Consider the following 24,810-nt stretch of genomic DNA (forward strand, 5'->3'; position numbering starts at 1 on the left):
TACTTTTCTGTTTCTAGGATTTATGAGATTTAGATGAACCCTTGTGCATGTATTTTTAAAGCAGATTCAGAGATGAAGGGAACTGGAAAATCAGTATCTGAGTGACAGTAGAAAATGGAAATGTGAAAATATTGGAAGCTTTTCTAACTTGAAATGTTCTTGTGGTTATTTCTCCTTTAGGTGTGTTTTCATAAGCATGCATAAACTTACATATTTATGATAGCCCTGGCTTTAAGGTCTTAACTTACTGGGCAAATGTTATCACTACATTGGTCCTTACAGCTGTATAGTTTTGAAACATCAATTTTTAAGAGTTGATGTGGTGAGATCTCGTTGTCTATTTTAGTAGAGTTGAACGGCTTGGACCAAGCATATCATTGTGTATCATTTTTTTCCCTTGCCCATCAGCCCAATTCCAGTAAGCCTGCTTTACCTTGGAATTTCTGCTCTTAGAATGTGGGCTGAGAACTCCAGAGGGCTTCTTTTTGTTAGGCTACTTCCATTATTCTTATTATGTAGCCTAACCCAGTTAAATCATAAGTTTGTATTTTTGCATCCTGAATTGCAGATGCGAGTAATAGACTTGGTTATTCACAACTGTTTAGGCATATTGGGCCAGTTGAAATTTATCCTTGAAAGAATTGCTCTTGTCTTCATTTGTTTTCCTTACTAGTGCACTAAAGGATTGAGTTTGTGTTCAGTTCTCACTTGAATTAAAAACAAAACCTGAATCTGTCATAAAGGTTCTATTCTCAAATTGAGTTTCAGGTAGTATGTCGCTGCATCACTGCAGTAAGTTCAAATTTTTAATCACACCATTTGTTCCTAAGATTAACCAGAGTGCAAACTGAATTGGATTCTGTGTGTTTTAAGAAAATGTATAGACTTTTCCTCAATACCAGAATATCTGAGAGTTGTGAGAGAAAGGCCCAAGGAAGAGAAATATATCTAATTAATGCATCATTGTTTTCACTGCTACATGTTTGAGACTGATCCTTTACACTACAGAACATTTTTTACCTTTAAAATGTTTACCTCTTTCCATCTTTCATACAGTGGAATCACTGTCTAGCATATGTCCTAATTTTTACTGTCTTTACTGTGCTTGGTAAAGTTGCGTAATTATGGGAAGCACATTTCTGTATTAAAGTTACTGTCAGGGTAGTTTTTGGATGCTCCTTTCATGATTTGAGCATCAGTGCCTCACTGTTTGCTACATTTGCTTTTTCTTCTTTCTTCTGTTTTTATTCATTTTTATGGTCACATTGGCTTAAACTACCACTTCTCAATCTTCTAGGGAAAATTTGAGACTAGTGGTTTTAAAACTCAAGATTCCCTTTAAAATTCTGCCACTTCTTGAGTTGATATTTAAATTTTTTAAAGCTAAACTGTAGTACTGTTACAGAACTAAAAATTCTTAATGTAAATATATGTGTTATATTTCCTGATAGAATAATGTTTTTTAGTATTGAAGGCTAAAATTATGTTTTATTCACATATTTCTTAGAATTTACATTAAATGATTATAAAAATTGACATTAGAGCTTCTAGTATAATTGACTGCTTTCACATGGTCTGAGAATCCAGTGACCATTCTCTCAAATATAATTTCTCTTTCTCATAAACTAAGATGTTTGTGATAGAGTCTAGTTATCTACTTTTGAATTTTTTTCCACTATATAATTCACATAGTTTGAAGATCTGTGAAAATGCTATGGGAAAACCAGCTTGGGTTCAAAATATCTTAATCATAATATACCCCATAGGCTTCCCAACAGTGGCTGTCTGCCAATTTGTGACTGTAAAGCAACCAGTTGGATGTTTTTTGGGCCATGGAAATGTAAAGTATCTGTAATGTTATCTACGATTACTTTGTGGTCAGAAGTGTTGGCAGATAGAAGATTTGCTCCCTATTGCGTTTTCTGAGTTGTTTTGAGTGGCAACTTAAGTGAAGCAAGAGGGGCAGGAAGTTCTAGAAATGGCTCCTGAGGCCTACCTCCAGCTACCTGCCTACAAGATGCAGACTAACCCAGTATGAAAAATAACTAGTAGAAAAACTCACTTAAGGGGCACTTGTTAAGTGTTGATCACACTTTTCTTTCCATAAGCAAATGGCTAGATGTTTTTTATTCTTGTTTAATGATTTTGATAAGTTTTGAGTTTGTTTTTGTTATTGTCTTTGTTTCGGATTTGAGAGTAACTTTAATTTTAATGTATATTTATGCTGTGTATTTCAAACCTATTTCACATATATGTATATATATATAGTCTTCATATTGGAGAGATAAAAGTTTGTAATGCATTGTCATCTTGAAGGTTTTTTTAATCAGTAAAATGACTACTATTGCTGTTTTTAAGCTTTTTAAGTTTAGGTGTATATCATGTTTAACTTTTTCCCCTTTTTATCTTTACTTCTTTGTTCTCTACATGCTGTGCTTCTAAACCCTTCTGCTCTGTACACCTGAACACCTGGTTTCTGCCATCTGTTTGTGTTGATGTTTGTTGCGCAGTACCACAAAACCTGCTCCACACCTGGATGGGTAAGAGTTACATTCTTATTATTTTGGGGAGGTGTGCTGGTGGCCAGTCCAACCAATTAGACTGTGGTGAACCCTCAAGGGGACACTCTTGACCTCTGGTTTATTCTCTCATAGCCAAGCTTTCCCTGAGGATCACAGGAGGCAGTAGTCCTGAGACCACAGGTGCTGCTCAGTATCAAGTGCAGTCTGATTGTTATACTCTCTGCTGTAGAATAGTTAAGAATCACTGTTTTAAAAGCAGAAAACTAAGGCCCAGTTTGAGCCGGGTTTTTTTTTTTTTTTTACCTTTTATGAAGAAGAACTTCTAATTTCCTTCTAGTTGCTTCATACATCAGACACTTTTATTTTCAGGTCTGTGAACATGTCATTTACAACAATTGTCTTGATTACTGCTCTTGGCTTAACTATCATCAAACCAGTTTTTCTTGAATTTGTATTGTGACAGGGTGCATGTTGTCTTTGGACTAGTTATTTCTGGTTTTGAAGTAATCGAACAAATTGAAAATCTGAAAACTGATGCTGCAAGTAGACCATATGCAGATGTACGAGTTATTGACTGCGGGGTGCTTGCCACAAAGTCAACAAAAGACGGTAAGAGTGTTTTGAGAACAGAGGGAGCTTGGATACAGGTAACACTTGTTGAAAACTATAACTTAGAGATACCTCCTAGATTTCAGTAGTGGAAGAAACTCCTACAAGTCATATACCAATAGCCCTGATTCCTCCATATCACACCCTGTATCTGATCCATCAGAAATCTTTCCAACTCTGACTTTTTCTTTCTACTTCCCCTGTTGTCAACTCGGTCCAAACCCAAATATCTTCTACCTGGGTTATTCCAATAGCCTCACTACTGTTCACTTTGCCTCTGTCATCGCCTCTGTATAATCTTTTCTCAGTAATGATAGCTTCCTAACTGGTCTTCTTGCTTCCACTTGACCCTCTACAGTCCTCAGCAGCAGCCAGAGCCAACTTCTCCAAGGGTTCCCTCTCTGTCAACCAAAACTAAAGTCTTTACAGTGGTCTGTAAGGGATTCTGGCTTTCTGCTGTTTCTCTCATCTCTCCATATTCATTGTCTTCCCAGCAGTGTTAATCTTTACTCAGACATGCCAGACACTTGGGAGCTTTGTGCTAGCTGTTCCTTCTATCTGGAATACTCTTTGTTCAGATACCTGCATGACCCCTGTCCCTCGCTTCTTTCAGGTCTCTGCTCAAATGTTATCTTAAATTACCTTGACTTGCCTTATTCCCTTTACTCTGTGTTTTCCTCCCTCTTTAAGCATTTATCATTTGTTATATTATGTAGTTACTTATTTTCTTATCTGACCAAACTAATATATAAACTTCATGAGGGCTTTGTTACCTATCAATCTCACCAGCAAATTGTATTATTAACTTGAAAAAAAAAGTTTATTTAAATTTTTAGTGTACTTTATATAAAACATGTTTTATAATACTTAGTAATCATTTTTTTTTCTCTGAAAGGTGGGCAGTGAAATCCAGTACTAATACTTTTATTACTATTTATTAAAAGTTTTTGAGAAAAAAAGGAAGAAGCCAAGTCATTCAGAAGTCTCGGATTCCTCTTCCAATTCCTCATCCTCTTCAGAATCATCCTCAGAAAGTGAAATTGAACATGAGAGAAGCAGAAGAAGGAAGCATAAGAGGAGACCGAAAGTTAAACATTCTAAAAAGAGACGAAAGGAAGCAAACAGTTCAGAAGAGCCAAGAAATAAACATATAATAAGCCCAAAAGGGTAAGTGTGAGACACCAGAGTAGTCTTCCCTAAAAACAAACACCCTGGAATGGGAATCGTATGTGTGATTCTGTAAACTTATCTTTGTTACCTATTGTTGAAAAGGACAGTATTTTAGGAAGTTTATATTGAAATCTTGCAAATCTAAGGGTAGCACAGATGTTTTATATCAGAGATTTATGCATTTGTAGGTAAAAACAATCGCTAAAACTCTTAAAGAAAGGATCGTTTGGCAATTCTTATATCAGAATTTTAGTGCAGTGACTGTTTCACTCGCTCATGTTTTATATGTTCTGTTTATGAAAATTATGTTGACCTTTTTAGTGGGATTTGCAACGTATCAGTTTTGCTGTTATGTTATTATTTAATATTAAAAATTTAGATATACACATTTTAATTGGTGATTTGATTTGTTCTTTCTAAGTCACTCTGAGAGGAGTGATACCAATGAAAAAAGATCTATTGATTCAAATGCTAAAAGGGAAAAGCCTGTGGTCCGCCCAGAAGAGATTCCTCCAGTGCCCGAGAACCGATTTTTACTGAGAAGAGACATGCCTCTTGTCACAGTGGAGCCTGAACCGTAAGGATGATTAACCTACATGTTTTTGTTTCTCTTTCTGATAATTCCTGTCAGCTCATTGCAGGTCCACACTCATTTATTGAGCGTGACCCATAGTAAAAGCACTTTGAAATATACCGTGGGAGATAGTGGATTCATGAATGCCATGGACCCTACCTTTCAAAAGTCATGTTCTACTAATAGAAAAAGGGAATTTGCCAAGTTGACCTGGGAGAGTTCTTAGTGGAGATCTGGGAAGATTTCATTACTAACTTCATTTACTTAGCCTTTCATTAGAGGTGAGATTTTAGTTACCAGAACAGAGGGTTAGTTGAACTCTTTGGGTCCAGTCAGGTTTTAAAACATACCCCAATTAGTAGTGCAAAATTATTGCATGGTGACTGGCGATATAATTTAGTACCATATGTTACTGTTGTTAACTTACTCAGTGATAATTCCTCTATGTTAGAAAAGCTAAAATGTAGCTTTAGATTTGGTCTCAAAAAATAGAAATTAATGTATTTTGTGTGTTACACTCAAGTGTAGAATTGTTAAGAGAAATGTTGTATGACTAGAAATACCATAAAGTGCTTGGTGTAATTGGCAATTGAAGAGTTATTTTGAAGTCTAAGAAGTTATAGAGATGTCCCTGTTCAGTTAAGTCTCTATATAAGATTATTGTTTAGACTGTTAGATATTTCAAAATTCTAAGAATTCTGTCTTGTGAACAAATCTTAGTGGGATTCTTTTTTCTTAAAATACAAAACACCATTCATTGATCAAATCCATCTAGTTTCCAGAAAGTAGGAAACTTGAAAGGTCAATTTCAGTGTCATCTAGTAGGGGTTGGCAAACTACAGTGCTCCGTGGGATAAATTCAGCCTGTTGTCTGGTTTTGTGCAGCCCATGAGCTAAATGTGATTTTTCTGTTTTTAAATGTTTGTGAAAAAAAATGAGAAGAATAATAATATTTTGTGATATGTAAAAATTATATGAAATTCAAATTTCGGTGTCCATAAAATTTTATTGGAACACAGCTATATCCATTTGTTCACTATTTTCTTGGGCTGTTTTTATGCTATAGCAGCAGAATTGAGGAGTTGCAGAGTTTGTATGTGGTGCTGTCATTGGTATATATGCTGTTCAGTGCACTACACATCACAGTGTATTTCAAATTTCATTGATAAAACATTTGTGAAAACTTGTTTTCTTTTTGTTACATAATCATCTTAGTTTTCTTCTTGGCCTAGAAATCCTAAAATACTTTCTCTTGGACTTTTAAGAAAAAGTTTGCTGACCCCTATTATTTGGTATTTTTTAAAAGTAGTTTATACCACTGTCTTGTATTTATGGTTGAATATCACTGGGAAGTTTATTTGGTCATCACTCCTCTTTGGTTACGTAATATCTTTGGAAGTTATATCCTGCAGAATTATTTTAAGTCATATTTGGTAGGTAGTTGTGTTATAACAAAGATAGCAGGTTGATCTATTTCATTAGAATGCTTAAGATTTGATCAGTCACTTGGGAGTTAAAATTAATGTGCTAAGAATGCAAGATATGCAATATGAAAGGATAAGAAACAGGGACTGTCAGCCTTAGAGAGCTTGCCATCTTACTGAATTTGCCAGCAGTTAAGCTCATTATCACTTATACTTTGTTTAGCAGAAGCTGGATTCTACACTTGCTCTAATTCATTTGTTTTCATCTTCAGCTGCACTTCAGTGTAATTTGGCAAGCTTTTAAAAATACCAGTTTCTGGGCCATACAGCAGGGTAAATTGGACTGTTGTGGGGGAGGAGGTGGAGAGTGGCAACATTGGATCAGCATGTAAAAGATACCCAGATGAACATTAATTCATGCTGAACAGTTAGAGGCAGGTCATTTGGTTCAGTGATGTGTTCTTCATGAGGAAAATGAGGTAAACAGTTGTCTACCAAGAGTACCTGCTTCTTTCACTGTGAGAATCAAATGATATCATGAATATGAAATGACTGAAAAAACTATAATATACTTTTTAGTTAAGGTTTTCTTATAGTGGCATTGTATGTTTATCTGGATCCAGATTCCTGGCTGGGAAAACCCTGTTATATCATGGTTGTAAAAGTCATGTTTCATTTCTCTATGTGACGTTGGACAACATTCTTAACTGTAATCTCAAAATTCTTTATTTTTAAAAAGAAGTTGATAATAGTACCTACCTCATAGTATTGTTATGAAAATTAAATGAACTAATAATGCCTTTAATGGTATCTGTTAACATTTATTTAAAGGATTTGTTTGATGAGAACCTACTTATAGCACAGGAAACTCCACTCAGTATTCTCTGTAATGGCCTATCTGGGAAAAGAATTTCAAAAAAGAGTGGATATATGTATATGTAAATAACTGATTGACTTTGCTGTACACCTGAAACTAGCAGAACATTGTAAATCATCTGTACTCTGCTAAAGATTTAAAAAATCATGGAGGATATGCTTAGAAAATTAGGTCATGTGGAGTGCCTCATTCTATAAAAGTGTTATATCTGAATGAACTGTTTTTGTATTAAAGGAGCATAAATTCTGCATTTACACACTGAGAAAACTGCCTAGCATTTGCTTATTTTTAATTTTCAATCTTTTCCAGGAAAATTCCTGATGTTACACCCATTGTAAGTGACCAGAAACCATCTGTGTCAAAGTCTGGACGGAAGATTAAAGGAAGGGGCACAATAGTATGTGTGTTAAAACTTAATTTTTTTCAAATTAGTTATCTGAGCAGTAAAGTGTTTTTCAGTTCAGTTCAGTCGCTCAGTCGTGTCTGACTCTTTGCGACCCCATGAATCGCAGCACGCCAGGCCCTCCTGTCCATCACCAACTCCCGGAGTTCACTCAGACTCACGTCCATTGAGTCAGTGATGCCATCCAGCCATCTCATCCTCTGTTGTCCCCTTCGCCTCCTGCCCCCAATCCCTCCCAGCATCAGGGTCTTTTCCAGTGAGTCAACTCTTCGCATGAGGTGGCCAAAGTACCGGAGTTTCAGCTTTAGCTTCATTCCTTCCAAAGAAATCCCAGGGTTGATCTCCTTCAGAATGGACTGGTTGGATCTCCTTGCAGTCCAAGGAACTCTCAAGAGTCTACTCCACCACCACAGTTCCAAAGCATCAATTCTTCGGCGCTCAGCCTTGTTCACAGTCCAACTCTCAAATCCATACATGACCACAGGAAAAACCATAGCCTTGACTAGATGGACCTTTGTTGGCAAAGTAATGTCTCTGCTTTTGAATATGCTATCTAGGTTGGTCATAACCTTTCTTCCAAGGAGTAAGTGTCTTTTAATTTCATGGCTGCAATCACCATCTGCAGTGATTTTGGAGCCCAAAAAAATAAAGTCTGCCACTATTTCCACTGTTTCCCCATCTATTTGCCATGAAGTGATGGGACCAGATGCCATGATCTTCGTTTTCTGAATGTTGAGCTTTAAGCCAACTTTTTCACTCTGCACTTTCATCAAGAGGCTTTTTAGTTCCTCTTCACTTTCTGCCATAAGGGTGGTGTCATCTGCATATCTGAGGTTATTGATATTTCTCCCGGCAATCTTGATTCCAGCTTGTGCTTTTTCCAACCCAACATTTCTCATGATGTACTCTGCATATAAGTTAAATAAGCAGGGTGACAGTATACAGCCTTGACATACTCCTTTTCCTATTTGGAACCAGTCTGTTCCATGTCCAGTTCTAACTGTTGCTTCCTGACATCTGAATGCAGAGTTCCAAAGAATAGCAAGAAGAGATAAGAAAGCCTTCCCCAGAGATCAATGCAAAGAAATAGAGGAAAACAACAGAATGGGAAAGACTAGAGATCTCTTCAAGAAAATTAGAGGTACCAAGAGAACGTTTCATGCAAAGATGGGCTCGATAAAGGACAGAAATGGTATGGACATAACTGAAGCAGAAGATATTAAGAAGAGGTGGCAAAGAATACACAGAAGAACTGTACAAAAAAAAAAAAATGTTTTTACCTGTAGGCAAATCCTAGCATTAATCTTAGGTATAGTCCAAAGTCTGTCCAAGGAGCTAGTTGTATACTCTTAATTAATATGTAGTTATGCAAAGGCACTGCTGTTAGATCAGTGTTTACTGCTATGTTTGAATGGGTTTAAATATTGAAATGAATGTGAAATAGTATGTTCAAAAATCTTAGTATGTTGAATAAGCTAATGAGTATAATCATTAGGACTTCTAAGGAAAAGTTTGTGTGTGATTATAGGTGAATATCTGCCTTTCCTATTTCTTTTAGTTTGATTTAACTTTATAGCATCATTATGGTACTTCAGTCATTATTGCATTTGAATGGCGTCCAAGATTGAGTCTTATACTTAGCTGTCCCATAGCAGATTACAGTTGGGAAGTATTTTTTAAATAGTTATTCCTAACTTTGTTTTTAAAGCGCTATCACACACCTCCAAGATCAAGATCCTGTTCTGAATCAGATGATGATGATAGCAGTGAAACTCCTCCTCACTGGAAAGAAGAAATGCAGAGATTAAGAGCATATAGACCACCTAGTGGAGAAAAATGGAGTAAAGGAGATAAGTAAGTAAAAGTACAATCCTTTCTCTGCTATATTTTAAGTCTTAAGGGGATAGAGACATACTTCTGGTTTTTTCACTAAAGATTTATATTTAAAATTAGATTGTGACCAGAGAATACATTTGGGAATGCTTGATGAAATGGAAGGAGGGATGATTGGCTTTGGATACTTTTAAATCAAAATTCTGTTTTCTCTCACAAGACCATTACCCTACTGAATTTCTTAAAGATTTCTTGTTTAATTTTAGCAATAATCAGGACTTTATTTTTAAAAATTACATAGCAGATTCTCTCATAGCCTTTTTTTTGTAGTCACTAATGGTAGATAAGAAAATTTGTAGCCAGTGTGTGTGTTAACGTCTGACCCTAGGGACTGTTGCTTCTTCAGCAGTGTACCCATCTCTTGTCTTCAGTGACACTCCACAGTGGATTATCTATTTTAAAAGTGGGGCTGGCCCCAGAATAGCTAGTGCAAAATATATCAGTGGGACCCTGTGTAGAATTGTCTTTCTCTGTGGCCATCCAGCGGAATGGTTCAGAGTTCAGAGAGGGAGGACAAGGTGTGTGATGTGCTGTGTGCAAGCGGTATGGATATGGTAGCACTGAGAACAGTTTTGAGCCCTGACATTAGCACTGATATTGTAAAGCCTGCATCTTAGTTTTCGTGTACTTTTCTCCCAATTTCTGTACTAAGTAGTTTAACTAAAACCTTAATGAAAAGTCTATGATTACCTCTATGATCCTGAGATAAAACAATAGTCATGCTAGTTTCTTAAAAAGAGGCAGGCCTCCCTGGTAGCTCAGTGGTAAAGAATCTGCCCGCCAGTGTAGGAGATACGGGTTCAATCCCTGATCTGGGAAGATCTTACACGCGTTGGAGCAACTAAGCCTGTGTGCCACAACTATTGAGTCTGTGCCTGGGAGCCGCAACTACTTAAACCCATGTGCACTAGAGCCTGTACAAGAAAAGCCACCATAATGAGAAGCCCACACACTGTAACTAGAGTAGCTTCCACTCGCCACAACTAGAGAAAGCATACGTTGCAACAGTGAAGACCCAGCACAGCCAGAAATAAATAAGGTTATTTTTTTAAAAAAGAAAGAAAAAGAGGCTTGTCAGGAATTCCCTGGTGATCAAGTGATTAGGACTTGGAGCTTTCACTGCCAGGTCCCAGGTTCCATCCCTGGTCGGGGAACTAAGGTCTCACAAGTCATGCAGCCAAAAAAAAGGAGGCTTCTCTTAAAGTTTTGGCAGTTATCCTGTATCTACAGAGAATCAGCAAATTGTTTGGGAACTTGATTTGACTCCCTCAGAAATTATTCCTGAAGGCAGAGCATTATTGAGCAGATCAAAGCCAGGAATTTGGTAGGTCAGCAGTGCTTTTGTAATTAGTTGGTTTGCTTTTCAAAACTATTTCCTATCAAATTTGAAAATTCCTGATTTGACTCTGGAAAAATCCTTTTGTAAGTGAATCTGTTAATAGTTATTTCTTTGAAGTTTTATAATTTCAGGACCAGGCCTATCAACTATTTGCTTTATCCTTCCTACGTGTGCTTAAAACATTAATAAGAGTTAGTACTTGGTTGTTAACTAGGCTTTTGTTGATGCCTAGTATTGACAACAAATGTGTTTTAATTTTAAAGGTTAGAAAACATGCTTGTAAATAACTGCCTGCATATGATGTCCTTTTTATAGGTTAAGTGACCCCTCTTCAAGCCGATGGGATGAAAGGAGCTTGTCCCAGAGATCCCGATCGTGGTCCTATAATGGATATTATTCAGATCTGAGTACAGCAAGACACTCTGATGGTCACCATAAAAAACGCAGAAAAGAGAAAAAGGTTAAGCATAAAAAGAAAGCTAAAAAGCAGAAACATTGCAGAAGGCACAAACAGACCAAGAAAAGAAGGATTATTGTACCGTCTGACATAGAATCCTTAAAATCTTCAACCCGGCGAGTGAAATCTTCATGTGATAGAGAAAGGAGATCTCATTCTTCCTCATCGTCATCTCATCACTCGTCCAAGAGGGATTGGTCTAAATCTGATAAGGATGACCAGAGCTCTTCAACCCATTCCAGCAGAGACTCATACAGATCAAAATCTCACTCTCAGTCTTATTCTAGAGGAAGCTCAAGATCAAGGACTGCCTCAAAATCTTCATCACATTCTCGAAGTAGATCAAAGTCCAGATCTAGTTCTAAGTCAGGGCGCCAAAGAACAGCATCAAAATCACCAAGAAGAACAGCCTCTCAGTTAAGTGAAAATAAACCTGTTAAAACAGAACCTTTAAGAGCAACAGTGACACAAAATGAAAGTGTTGTAGTACAACCAGTGGTGGCAGAAAATATTCCTGTTATACCACTGAGTGACAGCCCCCCTCCTTCAAGATGGAAGCCTGGGCAGAAGCCCTGGAAGCCCTCTTATGAACGAATCCAGGAAATGAAAGCTAAAACAACCCATTTGCTGCCCATCCAAAGCACTTATAGTTTAGCAAATATCAAAGAGACTGGTAGTTCATCGTCCTACCATAAAAGAGAAAAAAATTCAGAAAGTGATCGTAGTGCTTATTCAAAATACAGTGATAGAAGTTCAGAAAGTTCACCAAGGTCAAGGAGCAGATCTTCTAGGAGTAGATCTTATTCCAGATCATACACAAGATCTCGAAGTTTAGCTAGTTCACATTCACGGTCTAGGTCCCCCTCATCTAGATCTCATTCACGAAATAAATACAGTGACCATTCACGGTGTAGTAGATCATCTTCATACTCTTCTGTTAGCAGTGATGATGGAAGACGAGCCAAGAGAAAATTTAGATCCAGTGGGAAAAAAAGTTACACTTCAAATAGAAGGCACAGCAGCAGCTCTGAAAAAGCACTTCGTAACAGATACGTCAAAGGCAGAGCCAAGTCTTCATGTCATAGAAAGTACAGTGAAAGCAGATCATCTTTAGATTACTCTTCAGACAGTGAACAGTCAAGTGTTCAGGTTACGCAGTCAGCCCAGGAGAAGCAAGTCCAAATGGAAGTGAATAATAAACAAGAGAGAAACAGAGATGAAGAGAAATCTAAGCCTGAACGGGAATGCCCTCGTTCAAAAAAAAGAACTTTGAAAGAAAATCTTTCTGATCACTTTAGAAATAGCAGTAAGCCCAAAAGGAAGAATTATGCTGGGAGTAAATGGGACTCTGAGTCAAATTCTGAACGAGATGTAACTAAAAACAATAAAAATAGTCCCCGGCCAACTTCTGATAAGGAGGAAGGTGAGGCCACTTCGGATTCTGAGTCAGAGTCTGGTGAAATTCACATCAAAGCCAAACCCACAACTAAGTCTTCAGCAAATACTTTACTGCCTGATGGTAACAGTGCCTGGAAATCAAGCAAACAGCACTCCTCAACCTCTGATTCTGAGGGATTCTATTCCAATTCAGAAAACACCAGAGGAAAGCCACACAAGCATAAACACAGCTCAAAGGAGAATATTAAAAGGGAACACACCAAAAAAGCAAAAGAGAAATTAAAAGGGAAAAAAGATAAAAAGCACAAGACTCCAAAACGAAAACAAGCATTTCACTGGCAGCCCCCACTAGAATTTGGTGAAGAGGAGGAGGAGGAGATTAATGAAAAGCAAGTTACTCAGGAGGCGAAAGAGAAAAAACAAGTTTCTGAAAACAGTGAAACCATAAAAGAAAATATTCTCCAAACTGAGAAGCCCTGTGAAGATAGCAGCCTTTCAGGTAAACATAGCACAGCAGTTTCATCAGATATTGATCAGTCTACTAGAGATGATGTTAAACTCAGCATTTCTCCTGTAACTGTAAACACTGATGAAAATGTAGTCAGTTCTCCCCCAAACATTCAGCATATTGAAGAGAGCATCCCAAGCGGAGCAGAGGATATGCTTCAAGCAGATGACAACATGGAGATTTGCACTCCTGATCGGAGCTCCCCAGCAAAGGCCGAGGGGGCTTCCCCTCTAGGAAATTCAGGACTTGATACCCCGGATATAAGCATTGTTCTAAAGCAGGATATGCCAGCAGAGTATCCTGAGGCAGAGTTGAGAAAACAGGAAAGCAGTATGTCAGAAATCAAAATGGTGGGTGAGATGGGCAAACAGGACAGCGGCTCTGCCAGCTTGGCCAGTGCTGTAGAAAGTACCATAAAGAAAGAGGCAGCTGAGAAAAGCCAGACCAGCCTCATGGATAATAAATGGAAGCCCCTGCAAGGTGTGGGGAACCTTGCAGCACCGTCTGCTCCCACATCCAGTGCTACAGACGTTAAGGCATTGACTGCTATGCCTGAAATGAAACCACAGGGTTTGAGAATAGAAATTAAAAGCAAAAATAAAGTTCGGCCGGGGTCTCTCTTTGATGAAGTAAGAAAGACGGCACGCTTAAACCGGAGGCCAAGAAATCAAGAGAGTTCAAGTGATGAACAGACACCTAGTCGAGATGGTGATAGCCAGTCCAGGAGTCCAAGTAGATCTAGAAGTAAGTCTGAGACCAAATCAAGACACAGAACAAGGTCTGTCTCCTATAGTCACTCAAGAAGTCGATCGAGAAGTTCCACATCATCCTATCGGTGAGTGTTACTCTCCTTTTGTCTCCCAAGCAGAGTCCATTACTGTTTTGTTTGGAAGAACATCAGAGTTAGGGATAAGATCACTATTTCCAAATACCCGGGAGGAAATAAGGAGAAGGCTTGTGCTATGTATCTCACAGAGCAGACAAGACACAGGGAGTAGAGATTTCAGGGGAAGAAGTTTGGGCTCGGGGTGAAAAACTAGTGCTATTAGTTAAAGCTCCCTGGTATTTGCAGTGCATTGCCATAATAAGGGACCAGGTCTCCATCTTTAAAGGTGTAAGCCCACTCTCTGCTATCAGTCATACCTTAGAAGGGAATCTTGCATTTACGGAATATGTAGGATTTAGAAATCAGTAATTTAACCCTCCATTTTATATAAGTGGAAGGTGAGGGCCAGAGAGAGGCAAAGTTAGCTGCCTCAAGATGTACATCTAGTTGATCTTTATTCAAGGGGCAGGAAATAGTAAAAAATGATCATCTTTGATTGACTGATTTTTTGGTTCAAGTTACATCTAACTTTTGTCATTGACATAGACTGGATAATGCAGAGAATGAGCATTTTTACAACTGAAAAAAATGGTGATGGTGGTATGAAGTTAATAACTAATTTGTATTCTTTTCTTGTAAACTTTTCATGGTTTTTACCTCACTGCCTCTTACTCATATCCTTTATTATTTATTTTGTGCTTGATTTGCATCACTCTAACTTAAAATAGACTAAGAATCTTTAACTTTTTTCTTGCTAGTTTTTTATCAGTCATTTTTTTTCCCTTACCCAGATTTCTTTAAAAATAGAAACCAACATTTACCACCTATAATAACCATCTCCCACTTACTCTTAAATTGCTTGCGTTATGTAGTCTGTACCTTCCCTCCCCTCGTCTCACTCAGCTGACTTAAGATTTTCAGGTGCTTCTGCATGGCCAGTGCCAGGGCATGTTTTCAGTCCTTCTGGAAGCACTCTGCTGGCTCTCCTCATCCCTCAGACCATTCCATGCTTGAGTGTGGGCTTCTTCTCTTCTTCCTCCTGCTCTGATTCACAGCAAGCCCCAGAGAGCTGGTGAATTCTGGCCTTTTCTCTCTGGGTTCATATCCTAGATGCAGGTGCCTGTTTAGCTCCTCCAGTCTGCTGTCTGCTCATTGTCTACCTAGCATTCACCCTCAGAAAACTCTGAGTTGTTGGTGGTTCTGGTCACCGTCATCTTCCTTTCTACCCCTGCCTTTGGAGTGCGTAGTGTTTCACTTCAGAAATTCTGAGAATTTTGCTCTTAGGTTGAACAGCTCACAGGTGGTAGACTTGAGAAAGCTAAACTGCCTCCCTGTTTTGGTTACCCATCCGGGCCTGACTCCCCTTCTGGCCTGTGAACTCGCTGGAATCATGGACTGTTCGCTACTCATCTATCAGTCACCTCACAGAGTTACCCTATAATTGTTTGAGTAAATGACTAGAATCTTATGAGAACAGAATGTCTTTGCAAATAAACTGTACCTGTCTTCCAGAACATAAGTATATACTAACTACAACCTGTAAAGATATTAGGTAAGTAGCATATACACAGGGATATTGTTCTTATCCAGAATGACAGGTACAAACTAGGAGGAAAAGGGTTGGGAGCCAAGTGAATGCAGGGTGGGGGCAAAATTGCATTAAGTTTCTTGTTTGTTTTATTAAATATTAAATAGGTATAAATTTTTTAATGATTAAGGTATAAAACATACAAATGGTTAAGGTATAGAAAACAATTTTCTATCTTAAAAAATAGAGCTTTAACATAATAGAGCCCAACCCGAAGCTACCCTACTTTCTCTCTTCTCTCCAAGAGTTAAATATTATTCTAAACTTCTGTTATAATTTTCTTGTTTTTCTTTGTTGTCTTTCTATAAATGTTTCTATCTATATATAATGTTTTTTGTTGTTTTTCAAATAGAATCTTTTTTTATATGTATAGATGTTCTACATTTGCCTTTTTCACTCAACATTATGTTCCCAAGATTTAACTGTGTTGATACATGTAAATGTAGTTAATTTTCCTACTTTAGGATATTTCAGTATATATCTGTGTTAATTTTTTTAAAACCCATTCTGCTGTTAATGAAGATTTGGATTGTTTCCTCTTGCTGATATTACAGAAGCGGCTCCTATGAACATACCTGTATCAGCCTTTTCTGTTTTTTCTGTATTTCATTCTGTTGAGTTTAAACTCTCATTAGCCATCTCTTGTCATCCCTGCTGTGAGGAGTTTGAGAGACCTTTCCAAAGACCTTTCCTCTATTGGATTTTCCCACTTCTGCCCTACTAGTAATTAACCTTAACAGCATAATGAGTTAATAAAATTATATTTTTTCCTCTCTTAATTGTAGATCAAGAAGCTACTCTAGAAGTCGGAGTAGAGGATGGTATAGCAGAGGCCGCACAAGGAGCCGGAGCAGTTCCTACCGCAGTTACAAAAGTCATAGGTGAGCTCGTGAATCCCATCCTATAATGTGGTTTCCCATCTGTCTCCCTGCACAGGCAGAGTGGAGTAGCTGTTGAAAAGGGTCTTGTCATTGCTCAATACCAAACCAGTGTCCCACCTGTGTCTTCCCCTTCCCCACCCAGTTCTTCCCCATTGACTTTATTTATGTGCACCTCATAGAAGAATTGTATAAAACTTAAAACCTTTCCTGTGAAACCCAACAGGCTTAAAAAAAAAAAAAAATCCAGTATGCTTTTAATACGAAAAATGAAATAGGTATAGCTGCTGGATTTCATTGTGTTTTCTCCTTAATGGGTAAATAAATGCCTAGATTTTTTATGTAGCCTGTCCTGATCCACAAATTGATGGTCCCTCATGTGGTTACTCTTAGGACGTCCAGCAGGAGCAGATCCAGGAGCAGCTCCTATGATCCCCACAGTCGGTCCAGGTATGGACAGGGACTGGGAAACTACCCCTTAATTCCCTTTTTAAAGGTATTGTATTTCATGGGAAAATTCCGAGGTCCAGCCCCCACAGGGTCCAGGGGTACCCTCAGGATGAACGGTGTTGGCAAATGAATGAATGAATGAGAGAGGAAAGAATAGAAGCTGATATTCCTTGGTTTACACAGAAAGCCAATAAAGCCCCAGACAAGGGACTTGTTCTGTTCACGGAGGCCGCAGGCGCCCTCTCGCCGGAGTGAAGACACAGAGCGCCTTCTAGCCAGAATGAAGACACAGAGCGCCTTTTCGATCGGGTCTTAGAAGCCCAGGCAGGAAAGTGAATGCAGAGAGCCTCTGTGCTCCAAGGGCTCAGCCTGAAAAAAGAGAGGGAGGGAGAGGGAGAAAGGGAGAGAGAGAGAGAGAAAAAAAAAAGAATGATTGACACGGGGTGACCAAGCTTTGGTGAGCGAAGCCCCCAACTTAATTTTCAAAAGGAACTTTTATACCTTGACTTGTACATAGAGGGAAATGAAAGATGCAAGGTCATACAGAGTCAGCCCAAACATTACATCTGTTTTGTCTTTATCGAAACCAGGATTTTTTCTGCATACCTTTCCCATAAACAATGTTGTGTACATTATCTTCTGGCCTTGGAGGCCTGTGGACATTTTATGACCCTCTTTTGATAAAGGCTGCTCAACCAGAAAACTTATTTTTCCTTGAAGTGTTTTTTCTTTATATTTCTAATCTATGTCAGCCTCAGAAAGTGCTAAACAGGGTTACATTCTCATGGAGCAAAGGTGCAGTGAGTTGCAACAAAGAAAGAACCAATTAGCTCAAAGGTCTGATGTGGTTAAATTCAAGGCTACTATTTGTTTTTCTTACATTCCACCTATGTTAACTAATGCACTCCCAGGTGCACAATGGATAAGGGATATGGGAACTTGGCAGCAAGCATTGGCTCAACAATGAAATCCTACACCAGCACTACTCTAATAGTTTTTAACTCTTCGAAAGGGCCTATATTTTTAGAATGTTTTAGGCTTCCCGTGCCTCTCACAGTTGGGAGGCTGTAAAATCACATGCGTAGCTGCAAGAGTCTGGATAAACTTGTCAGGCAAGCTAGAATGCTAACGGGGGGTTGAATTGAAATACTCCTTTCGTGTCCAAGAGACTTATTAGCTAGAGCCCTAAGTTGATTTTCTCCAGAGAAAGGTGGCCAGGGATAGCCCCCTGTTAATGTCAGAAGAGTTGGTGAAAGGCACAAAATAGTAAGACAGATTCTGGTTTTGGGGTAGATGCTCGAGCAGGTCCAAGGGGTCCCTCGAGTCCTAATCTGCCTTGCTCGTCAGGTCTCTTCCACGTGACCTTGTCATGGGTGGGATCTCCGGTGCTGGCTCCCGGCAGGAAAACACATCTTTGACTTTTTAAACAGTTTTTATTTGTTGACCCATTTTGCTCTAGTGTCAAAAGTGATGGTGTCAAATTGTAATGGCAGGGATTTATTGACTCTAATTGCCTATAAGATGCACCAGATTCAGTTGAACTAACTCAGGGTCAACTTTGTGATATTTTTCAATGCAGAAAAGAAATTAACGTTTTTCTGTTTAATATGGTAAGTCTGATTTGGAGCAGTTATTAAATGTTTCCAGTACGTGTTATGCACATATGTCTTCATTCTGTCATATAGTGCCCATGTTCTATGAGGACACTTAAGAACCTAAAAAGAAATGGGAATATATGAATATTTGAATGGGAAAATTCAGTGTTTGTTATTGCTGTTAAAGCAGGTCCTACACTTATGATAGCTACTATAGCAGGAGTCGGACCCGAAGTAGAAGCCCAAGGAGTGACAGTTACCGCCGAGGCAGAAGCTACAATAGGCGATCCAGGTGGGTCTCTGTTCTTCAAGTTACTGTGGGCATTTGGGGTATGGGGCGATAGACTGCTACAGCAGAGAAAGCATCATCTTCTAAGGACAGAAATTCTTCTTTCTCTTGTTGAATTTCTTCAGTCCAAAGGCAGTTACTGAAAGTAGGCTTTGTATTAAGAGTTGCTGGGTAATGTTTATTGGTTGTGTTTAAACATTAAACATTTAAACATGTTTAAATCTAAAGTGGGTTCTTAAATATTCACATATCCTTGGACAAACATTTCTTTTGGAAGGAATAAAGAGAGAGGACCAGTCAAACTGTGGACCATTCTTTAGAGTTACTTGCTAGAAATAACAGCCAATTTGTCAGTTTTAAATTTTTTAAAGGTAGTATTTTTTTTTAATATGTAATAAAATGTCGCAGTCACTTGTTTCAGTAGCAGGATTTGTGGTTTAATGGTTAAAAATGTCTTTTATATGTTAATATGTATTCATAGATATGTTTTATGTAACATATAGTTATTGCAGAAGTCTTTTTGGTTACTTTTTGTGTGTATCTTTCCTGGTGGCTTCTGGTCTTACCCTCCCTCACCACCACTGCACTACCCCCATGCCTTGCAGTTACAGTCATTGGTGCTTATAGAATTTCAGTGTGATACAGACACTCCCTTATTTGAAACTCTTCAAGTACACCCCAGTGACCTTAGGGGCAGGTCCACCAGGCTCCTGAGTATTGCATGGAGGCCTCTCCACCTACCACCTCCAGCTTGGGCTTTTCTGTGTTCCCTGCACTAACATTCTGGAACCTTTATTTTCTGCCTAGAGATTCACATGCCCATTTCACCGTCTCCCATCCCGCCTCTTGAAATAACCCATTCACTGTCCCTGGGAAGCCCTTCCTGACTGCTCACCCTGAGATATGGTCCCTGCTATGTGTTTTATTTATCTTACCCCCTATTCCAGACTACCCTTGAGCCCAGGGAACTCTAGTCTGCTGTGTGTGTGCCCTTAGCATCTAGCAGAGTGACTGGCTTTCTGTGGATATTTTTCCCAAAATAACTGAACGGTGACCATAACCAAAGTCTTCTTGACTCACTATCCCAGCGGTCCCATCCCTGCCCCACCTCACCCTCACCCCTCATTGGGCTCACATTTTGATTTGATTTTGATTTCCTTTTTTTTTTTCCCCTTGTCTTTTAATGAAACTCTTGTTGGCCTTTTTCCCCCTTACTTCTTCAGTCTAATTAAATATTGATGTTCATTTTGGGTAACATGGAAAATTATTCTCATTTCCCTGAGTGGATTTCAAGTAATTTCAAGTAAGAAAGAAGTGCTGTTTCTTTATTTACACCTCGACATTACCACCATCTGTCACTAACATCTTTGAAAAGTCCACAGTGCTGCCATGGTCAGTACTGTACTTTTCTACGCACTATGCTGTGCCTCCTCGAGTCACTTGCTTTCAAGTCCCTTATATCAAAAAAGAAGCTTCAGCAGGAATTCACAGGGTTGAGAGTTAAAAGGTATTTGTTTATTTGTTTTGTCTTGTTATACAGGAGTTGTAGATCTTATGGCTCTGACAGTGAAAGTGACCGAAGTTACTCTCATCACCGAAGTCCCAGTGAAAGCAGCAGATACAGTTGAAAGTGTCCCCCTTTTTTATATGAATTATATCTTACGTGTAAATATCTGGTAACTTAAAAATTTAAGAAACTTAATGGCAGTCTGTTGTTCTGTTTCGGTATTAGAGATGAATTTGAAAAATAGACACTTCCTAATTGTTATTTGTTTATTTACATGTGCATAGAATTTAAAATACAGATATGTCTCCTTAAAATATTTGTATGCCACATTTTACAGTAGCCAACTATGGAAATTAATTTCTTTTTCTTGAATCAAGAAATCATGAAATTTAAGTATAATTTGCAATATTATTTTAGATAGATTATTTGTCTCATGTATTTCTTAGAATACAGATTCTTTTTGCCCATTTTTAAGGTTTTAGCATCTATGCTGCCCAAGCATAGAACTGAAGGAGAACTGTGAAAGGTGGCCAAATACTTCCATACCAATTACACAGTCCTATTCATGTGTGCTCTTAAAAACAAACCACCCAGAAGTGATACTGATAGTAACCAGGAGTATAGGGCAGTGGCTCCTTTCTTCTTTGTTGTTTCAGAGGATCAAGAACGTGGTCATAATACAGCCCACTGTCTTATTTCAGGCTGGCGGGTGAGGTTAAAAAGAATAGATCAGCCTTAACTGTAAATATCTGCACTGTCTCTGTAGCCCTAACGTTTCATGTGCTTTTTTAATAAATACTATTAGAAGTTCAGTTTGTTTAAAAAAAAAAGTTCTATTCCAGTTTATGCTCTGGTGCTTGGTAACTTTTGGTGCATTATTCTTACATACTATATATTAGAATTCCATCAGAGAGAGAAATAAATTTTTAAAAAGTTCATTGGCACCAAGTAGGGTTCATTGTAAGCTGTATTCACTTTTAACTATTTGGAGAGCTTCTCTCAAGCACAGGTGTGGGCTGGGGGCCATGGAGCAGGCAGGATTGGCACAGGGCTGTGTGACCACTTGGGTATGCTGCCCAGAACTGATGCCTGGAAGAGGTGAATGGAGAGTGGACTGCAAAAGTAACACTAAGATCTACCTGCCACCATTTTGGACACATCTTTCAGGGCTTTACTTTAAAGCCTTTCAAGTAAGAGATGTAAGAGCAGTTGAACTGTTCTTAGCACCCGCCAGCTTGTTCCCGTTTCAGTGGCCTGCAGTGATACAGTGAAACCTTGTGTGAGATTGGTAAACCTATGACAACAGACAGGAAATCAGGGTGTGCAGTACTGCATAGATTACACATATTCAGTGTCTTGGGTGGTTCCTGTAAAAATGATTTGACCTATAAAAACTGGTGAGATTTTGGGTTTTTTTATCTTTAGTTTGAGCTTTTTCCCCAAGTGTACTTAATCACCTTAGTGCCAGTTTTATCCAGTTATGCAGAAGAAATTCATATTGGATATTTGATGCAGAACTTTGTGCCATCCTACCCCTTGCCTGCTATACTTGGGAAGTGGGAAAGAACCCTCAGTTGAAGGGATCTGACCACCCCTGATGGATGGAGGGGTGACCTTGGATGTATTACAACCATCACCTATAAAAGGTTCATAAACAGGGTTAAGTGGCCAATTGTTTGCCAAGTTGATAGATGAGAGTACATTAGAAAGTAGGACCTGACTCAACCAAACACTTGATGGTGAATATAAAACAATCTGTGATTCATACGAGCATTCTCAAAAGTTGCCTGCAGAGGAGAATATTGCTTTAATAATCAGTGGAAAAAACTGCATTTAGAACACAAACCAAAACTGCCAAATCTAATTACGTTAAGAAAAGTTACCTTTAGGCAGTGTATTAGTTTTCTATTGCTGTGTAACAAATTATCCCAAACTTAGCAGCTTAAAGCAATACTCATTTCTTAACTTACAGTTCTGTAGCTCATGAGTCCAGCGTGATATGGCTGGATTCTCTGCTCAGGGTCTCACAAGGCTGAAATCAAGGGTCAGCAGGGCGGCATTCCTTTGTGGAGGCTCTGGGGAAGAATCTGCTTCCAGGTTAATTCAGGTTGTTGGCAGTATTCAGTTTCTTGCTGGCTGTCAGCTGGGGTCCTCTCTCTTGGCTTCTTAAGGCTGCTCGCATTCCTCCTTGTGCGCTTTCCTCCATCTCCAAACCAGCAATGGCCCATCGGGGTCTTCTCATGCTTCAGATCTCTCTGCCTTCCTCCTCTGTTTTAAGGTTCATGTGATTAGATCACGGTTCATGTGTGAGACAGTGTCCCTATTTAAGGTCAGCTGTGCCATAGAATGTAATCACAGAAGTGATAATTTACAGGTTCCTGGGATTGGGGCATGAAAAGAGGGAAGGGCGTTTTAGAATTCTACCTCCCACAGGCAATAACTTTGCAGGTTGTGCTATGGGTAGAATTTTATCCTGAAAAGGTGAGCCCTAGAAGCCTCATTTGTTTTCTCCATGGAAAAGAACAGCCCTCAGCTGCACCATTCAACTTGTGTGTTTACTGAATGGACTACAGAAATAGCTTTTCTTCCTAAAGGGGATTGTTCTGTATTTTAAGTTATTTTTTAATAAAATTGAATTACATCGTGTATTGTGCTTCTTAATAGAAAATGCATTATTGGACTGTTTTTGTAATGTCCTCTTTATTGCAAATAAAACATGATATAGCTGGTATTGTTCAAAAACAGTAGAAAATACTTCTGTATATATTGGCAATGTCTAATTTGTATATACTTCATTTAAATTCCCTAAAACTTAAAAGGGAGGCCTTGTAGAAATTAAACTATATACTTAGTCTAAGTTTGAGTCTGAGCATGTTTCATCCTTCTTTATTCACCAAGACTTCAAATAGTCTTTCTGAAATGGAAAAGGAAGCATTGAGTCTCTTTGCTGACCCAGCGAGGGACGAGATTTCATCTTTCTCTGTGGCTCATTTTCCTCTTCTGGCCGAGTATCCGTGGTGGGGCACTGCTGGGGTCCAGCCTCAGCAGAGTCCAGGGATACCCTCAGGAGGAACGGCGTTGGAGAAAGAATGACACAGGGAGACCAAGCTTAGGTGAAGCGAGGCCCATAACTTTATTTTCAAAAGGAGCTTTTATACCCTGACCTGTACATAGAGGGAAATGAAAGATGCAAGGTCATGCAGAGTCAGCCCAAACACTTCAGCAGTTTTGCCCTTATCGAAACCAGGATTTTTTTCTCTATGCCTTTCCATAAACAAGGGTCTTATGTACATTATCTTCTGGCCTGGAGGCCTGTTGACATTTTATGACCCTTTTTTGATAAAGGTTGATCAACCAGAAAACTTGTTTTCCCTTGAAATGTTGTTTTTTTTTTCTTTATATTTCTAATCTGTGTCAGCCTCAGAAAGTACTAAACCGAGTTACATTCTCACCAAGCAAAGTTGCAGTGGGTTATAACAAAGAAAGAACTTATTAGCTCAGAGGTCTGATGTGGTTAATTCCAAGGCTGCTACTAGTTTTTCTTATATTCCAACTATGTTAACTAATGCACTCCCAGGTACACAATGGATAAGGGATATGGAAACTTGGCACCAAGCATTGGTCCAATAATGAAGCCCTTTACCAGTACTATTCTAATAATTTTTCACCCCTTAAAGGGCTCTATGCCCATTAGGACTTTTAGAATGTTTAGGCTTCCCATGCCATTCATGGTTGGGAAGTTGTGAACAATCAATCATGTGCGTTAGTTGCAAGAGTATGGATAAACCTGCCAAGCAAACTAGAATGCCAACAGAGGGGTTTGAATTGAAATATTCCTTTCATGTCCAGGAGACTTATCAACTTAGAGCCCTAAGTTGATTTTCTCCAGAGAAAGGTGGTCAGGGATAGCCCCCTGCTAATATCAGAAGAGTGGTTGAAAGGGATAATACAGTAAACAGTAGACAGATTTTGGTTTTGGGGTAGATGCTCGAGCAGGTCCAGGGAATCCCTCGAGTCCTGATCCGCCTTTGCCTGTCAGGTCTTCTCTGCATGACCTTAGTCATGGGTGGGATCTCCCGTGGTGGCTCCCGGCAGGGCACGAGGTGGTGCTAGAGACAACTTGAGGCAGAAATGTTTACCTAGGCAGAGAACCATTGATGGTGCTTGGTCATGCTTCCCCTACCAACTCCAGATTTCTTTCAGGTCCAGTTGTCATCCAGCTGAGGTGGCCTGCATACAGACATCCTTGCAGAGAAGGGACTGTCCCACCCCATCTGTGAGATGCTGCCCAGGGACAGCATGTTTACCTGCTAAGCCACCTACAGCCTCCGCCTTCCTTCCCTAACAGTGGTTCACCAAGCAAGCACATAGCACTTAACTCCAGGAGAAAATATTCCTTGTGATATTTTTAGCATCCACATGAGAATTTGCAGGGCAAGTACAATTAACTTTTTTCTCCTCAGAACTCAAAGGGATTTGTACTTTGTTAGTGAATACAACATA

The 24,810-nt window shown here is 38.9% G+C and overlaps 1 protein-coding gene across 4 annotated transcripts in view; it reads left to right on the plus strand.

Annotated features, from left to right (window-relative positions):
• Positions 1-23,164, plus strand: part of NKTR (natural killer cell triggering receptor) — a 42,589-nt gene extending 19,425 nt beyond the window's left edge. For 3 of the 4 annotated variants that reach the window (XM_018066823.1, XM_005695581.3, XM_018066824.1), the window contains 11 exons: positions 2,511-2,540; positions 2,986-3,131; positions 4,076-4,298; positions 4,723-4,878; positions 7,486-7,573; positions 9,288-9,433; positions 11,127-14,009; positions 16,374-16,469; positions 16,860-16,916; positions 18,699-18,803; positions 20,341-23,164. In XM_018066823.1, the coding sequence (XP_017922312.1) occupies positions 2,511-2,540; positions 2,986-3,131; positions 4,076-4,298; positions 4,723-4,878; positions 7,486-7,573; positions 9,288-9,433; positions 11,127-14,009; positions 16,374-16,469; positions 16,860-16,916; positions 18,699-18,803; positions 20,341-20,428 (4,018 nt within the window). In that variant the 3' untranslated portion in view covers positions 20,429-23,164. The remainder of the gene's footprint in view (positions 1-2,510; positions 2,541-2,985; positions 3,132-4,075; positions 4,299-4,722; positions 4,879-7,485; positions 7,574-9,287; positions 9,434-11,126; positions 14,010-16,373; positions 16,470-16,859; positions 16,917-18,698; positions 18,804-20,340) is intronic. The other variant, XM_005695582.3, reaches the window with a different exon arrangement.

This window comes from Capra hircus, chromosome 22, assembly GCF_001704415.2.
Source record: "Capra hircus breed San Clemente chromosome 22, ASM170441v1, whole genome shotgun sequence".
Lineage (NCBI taxonomy): Eukaryota > Metazoa > Chordata > Mammalia > Artiodactyla > Bovidae > Capra > Capra hircus.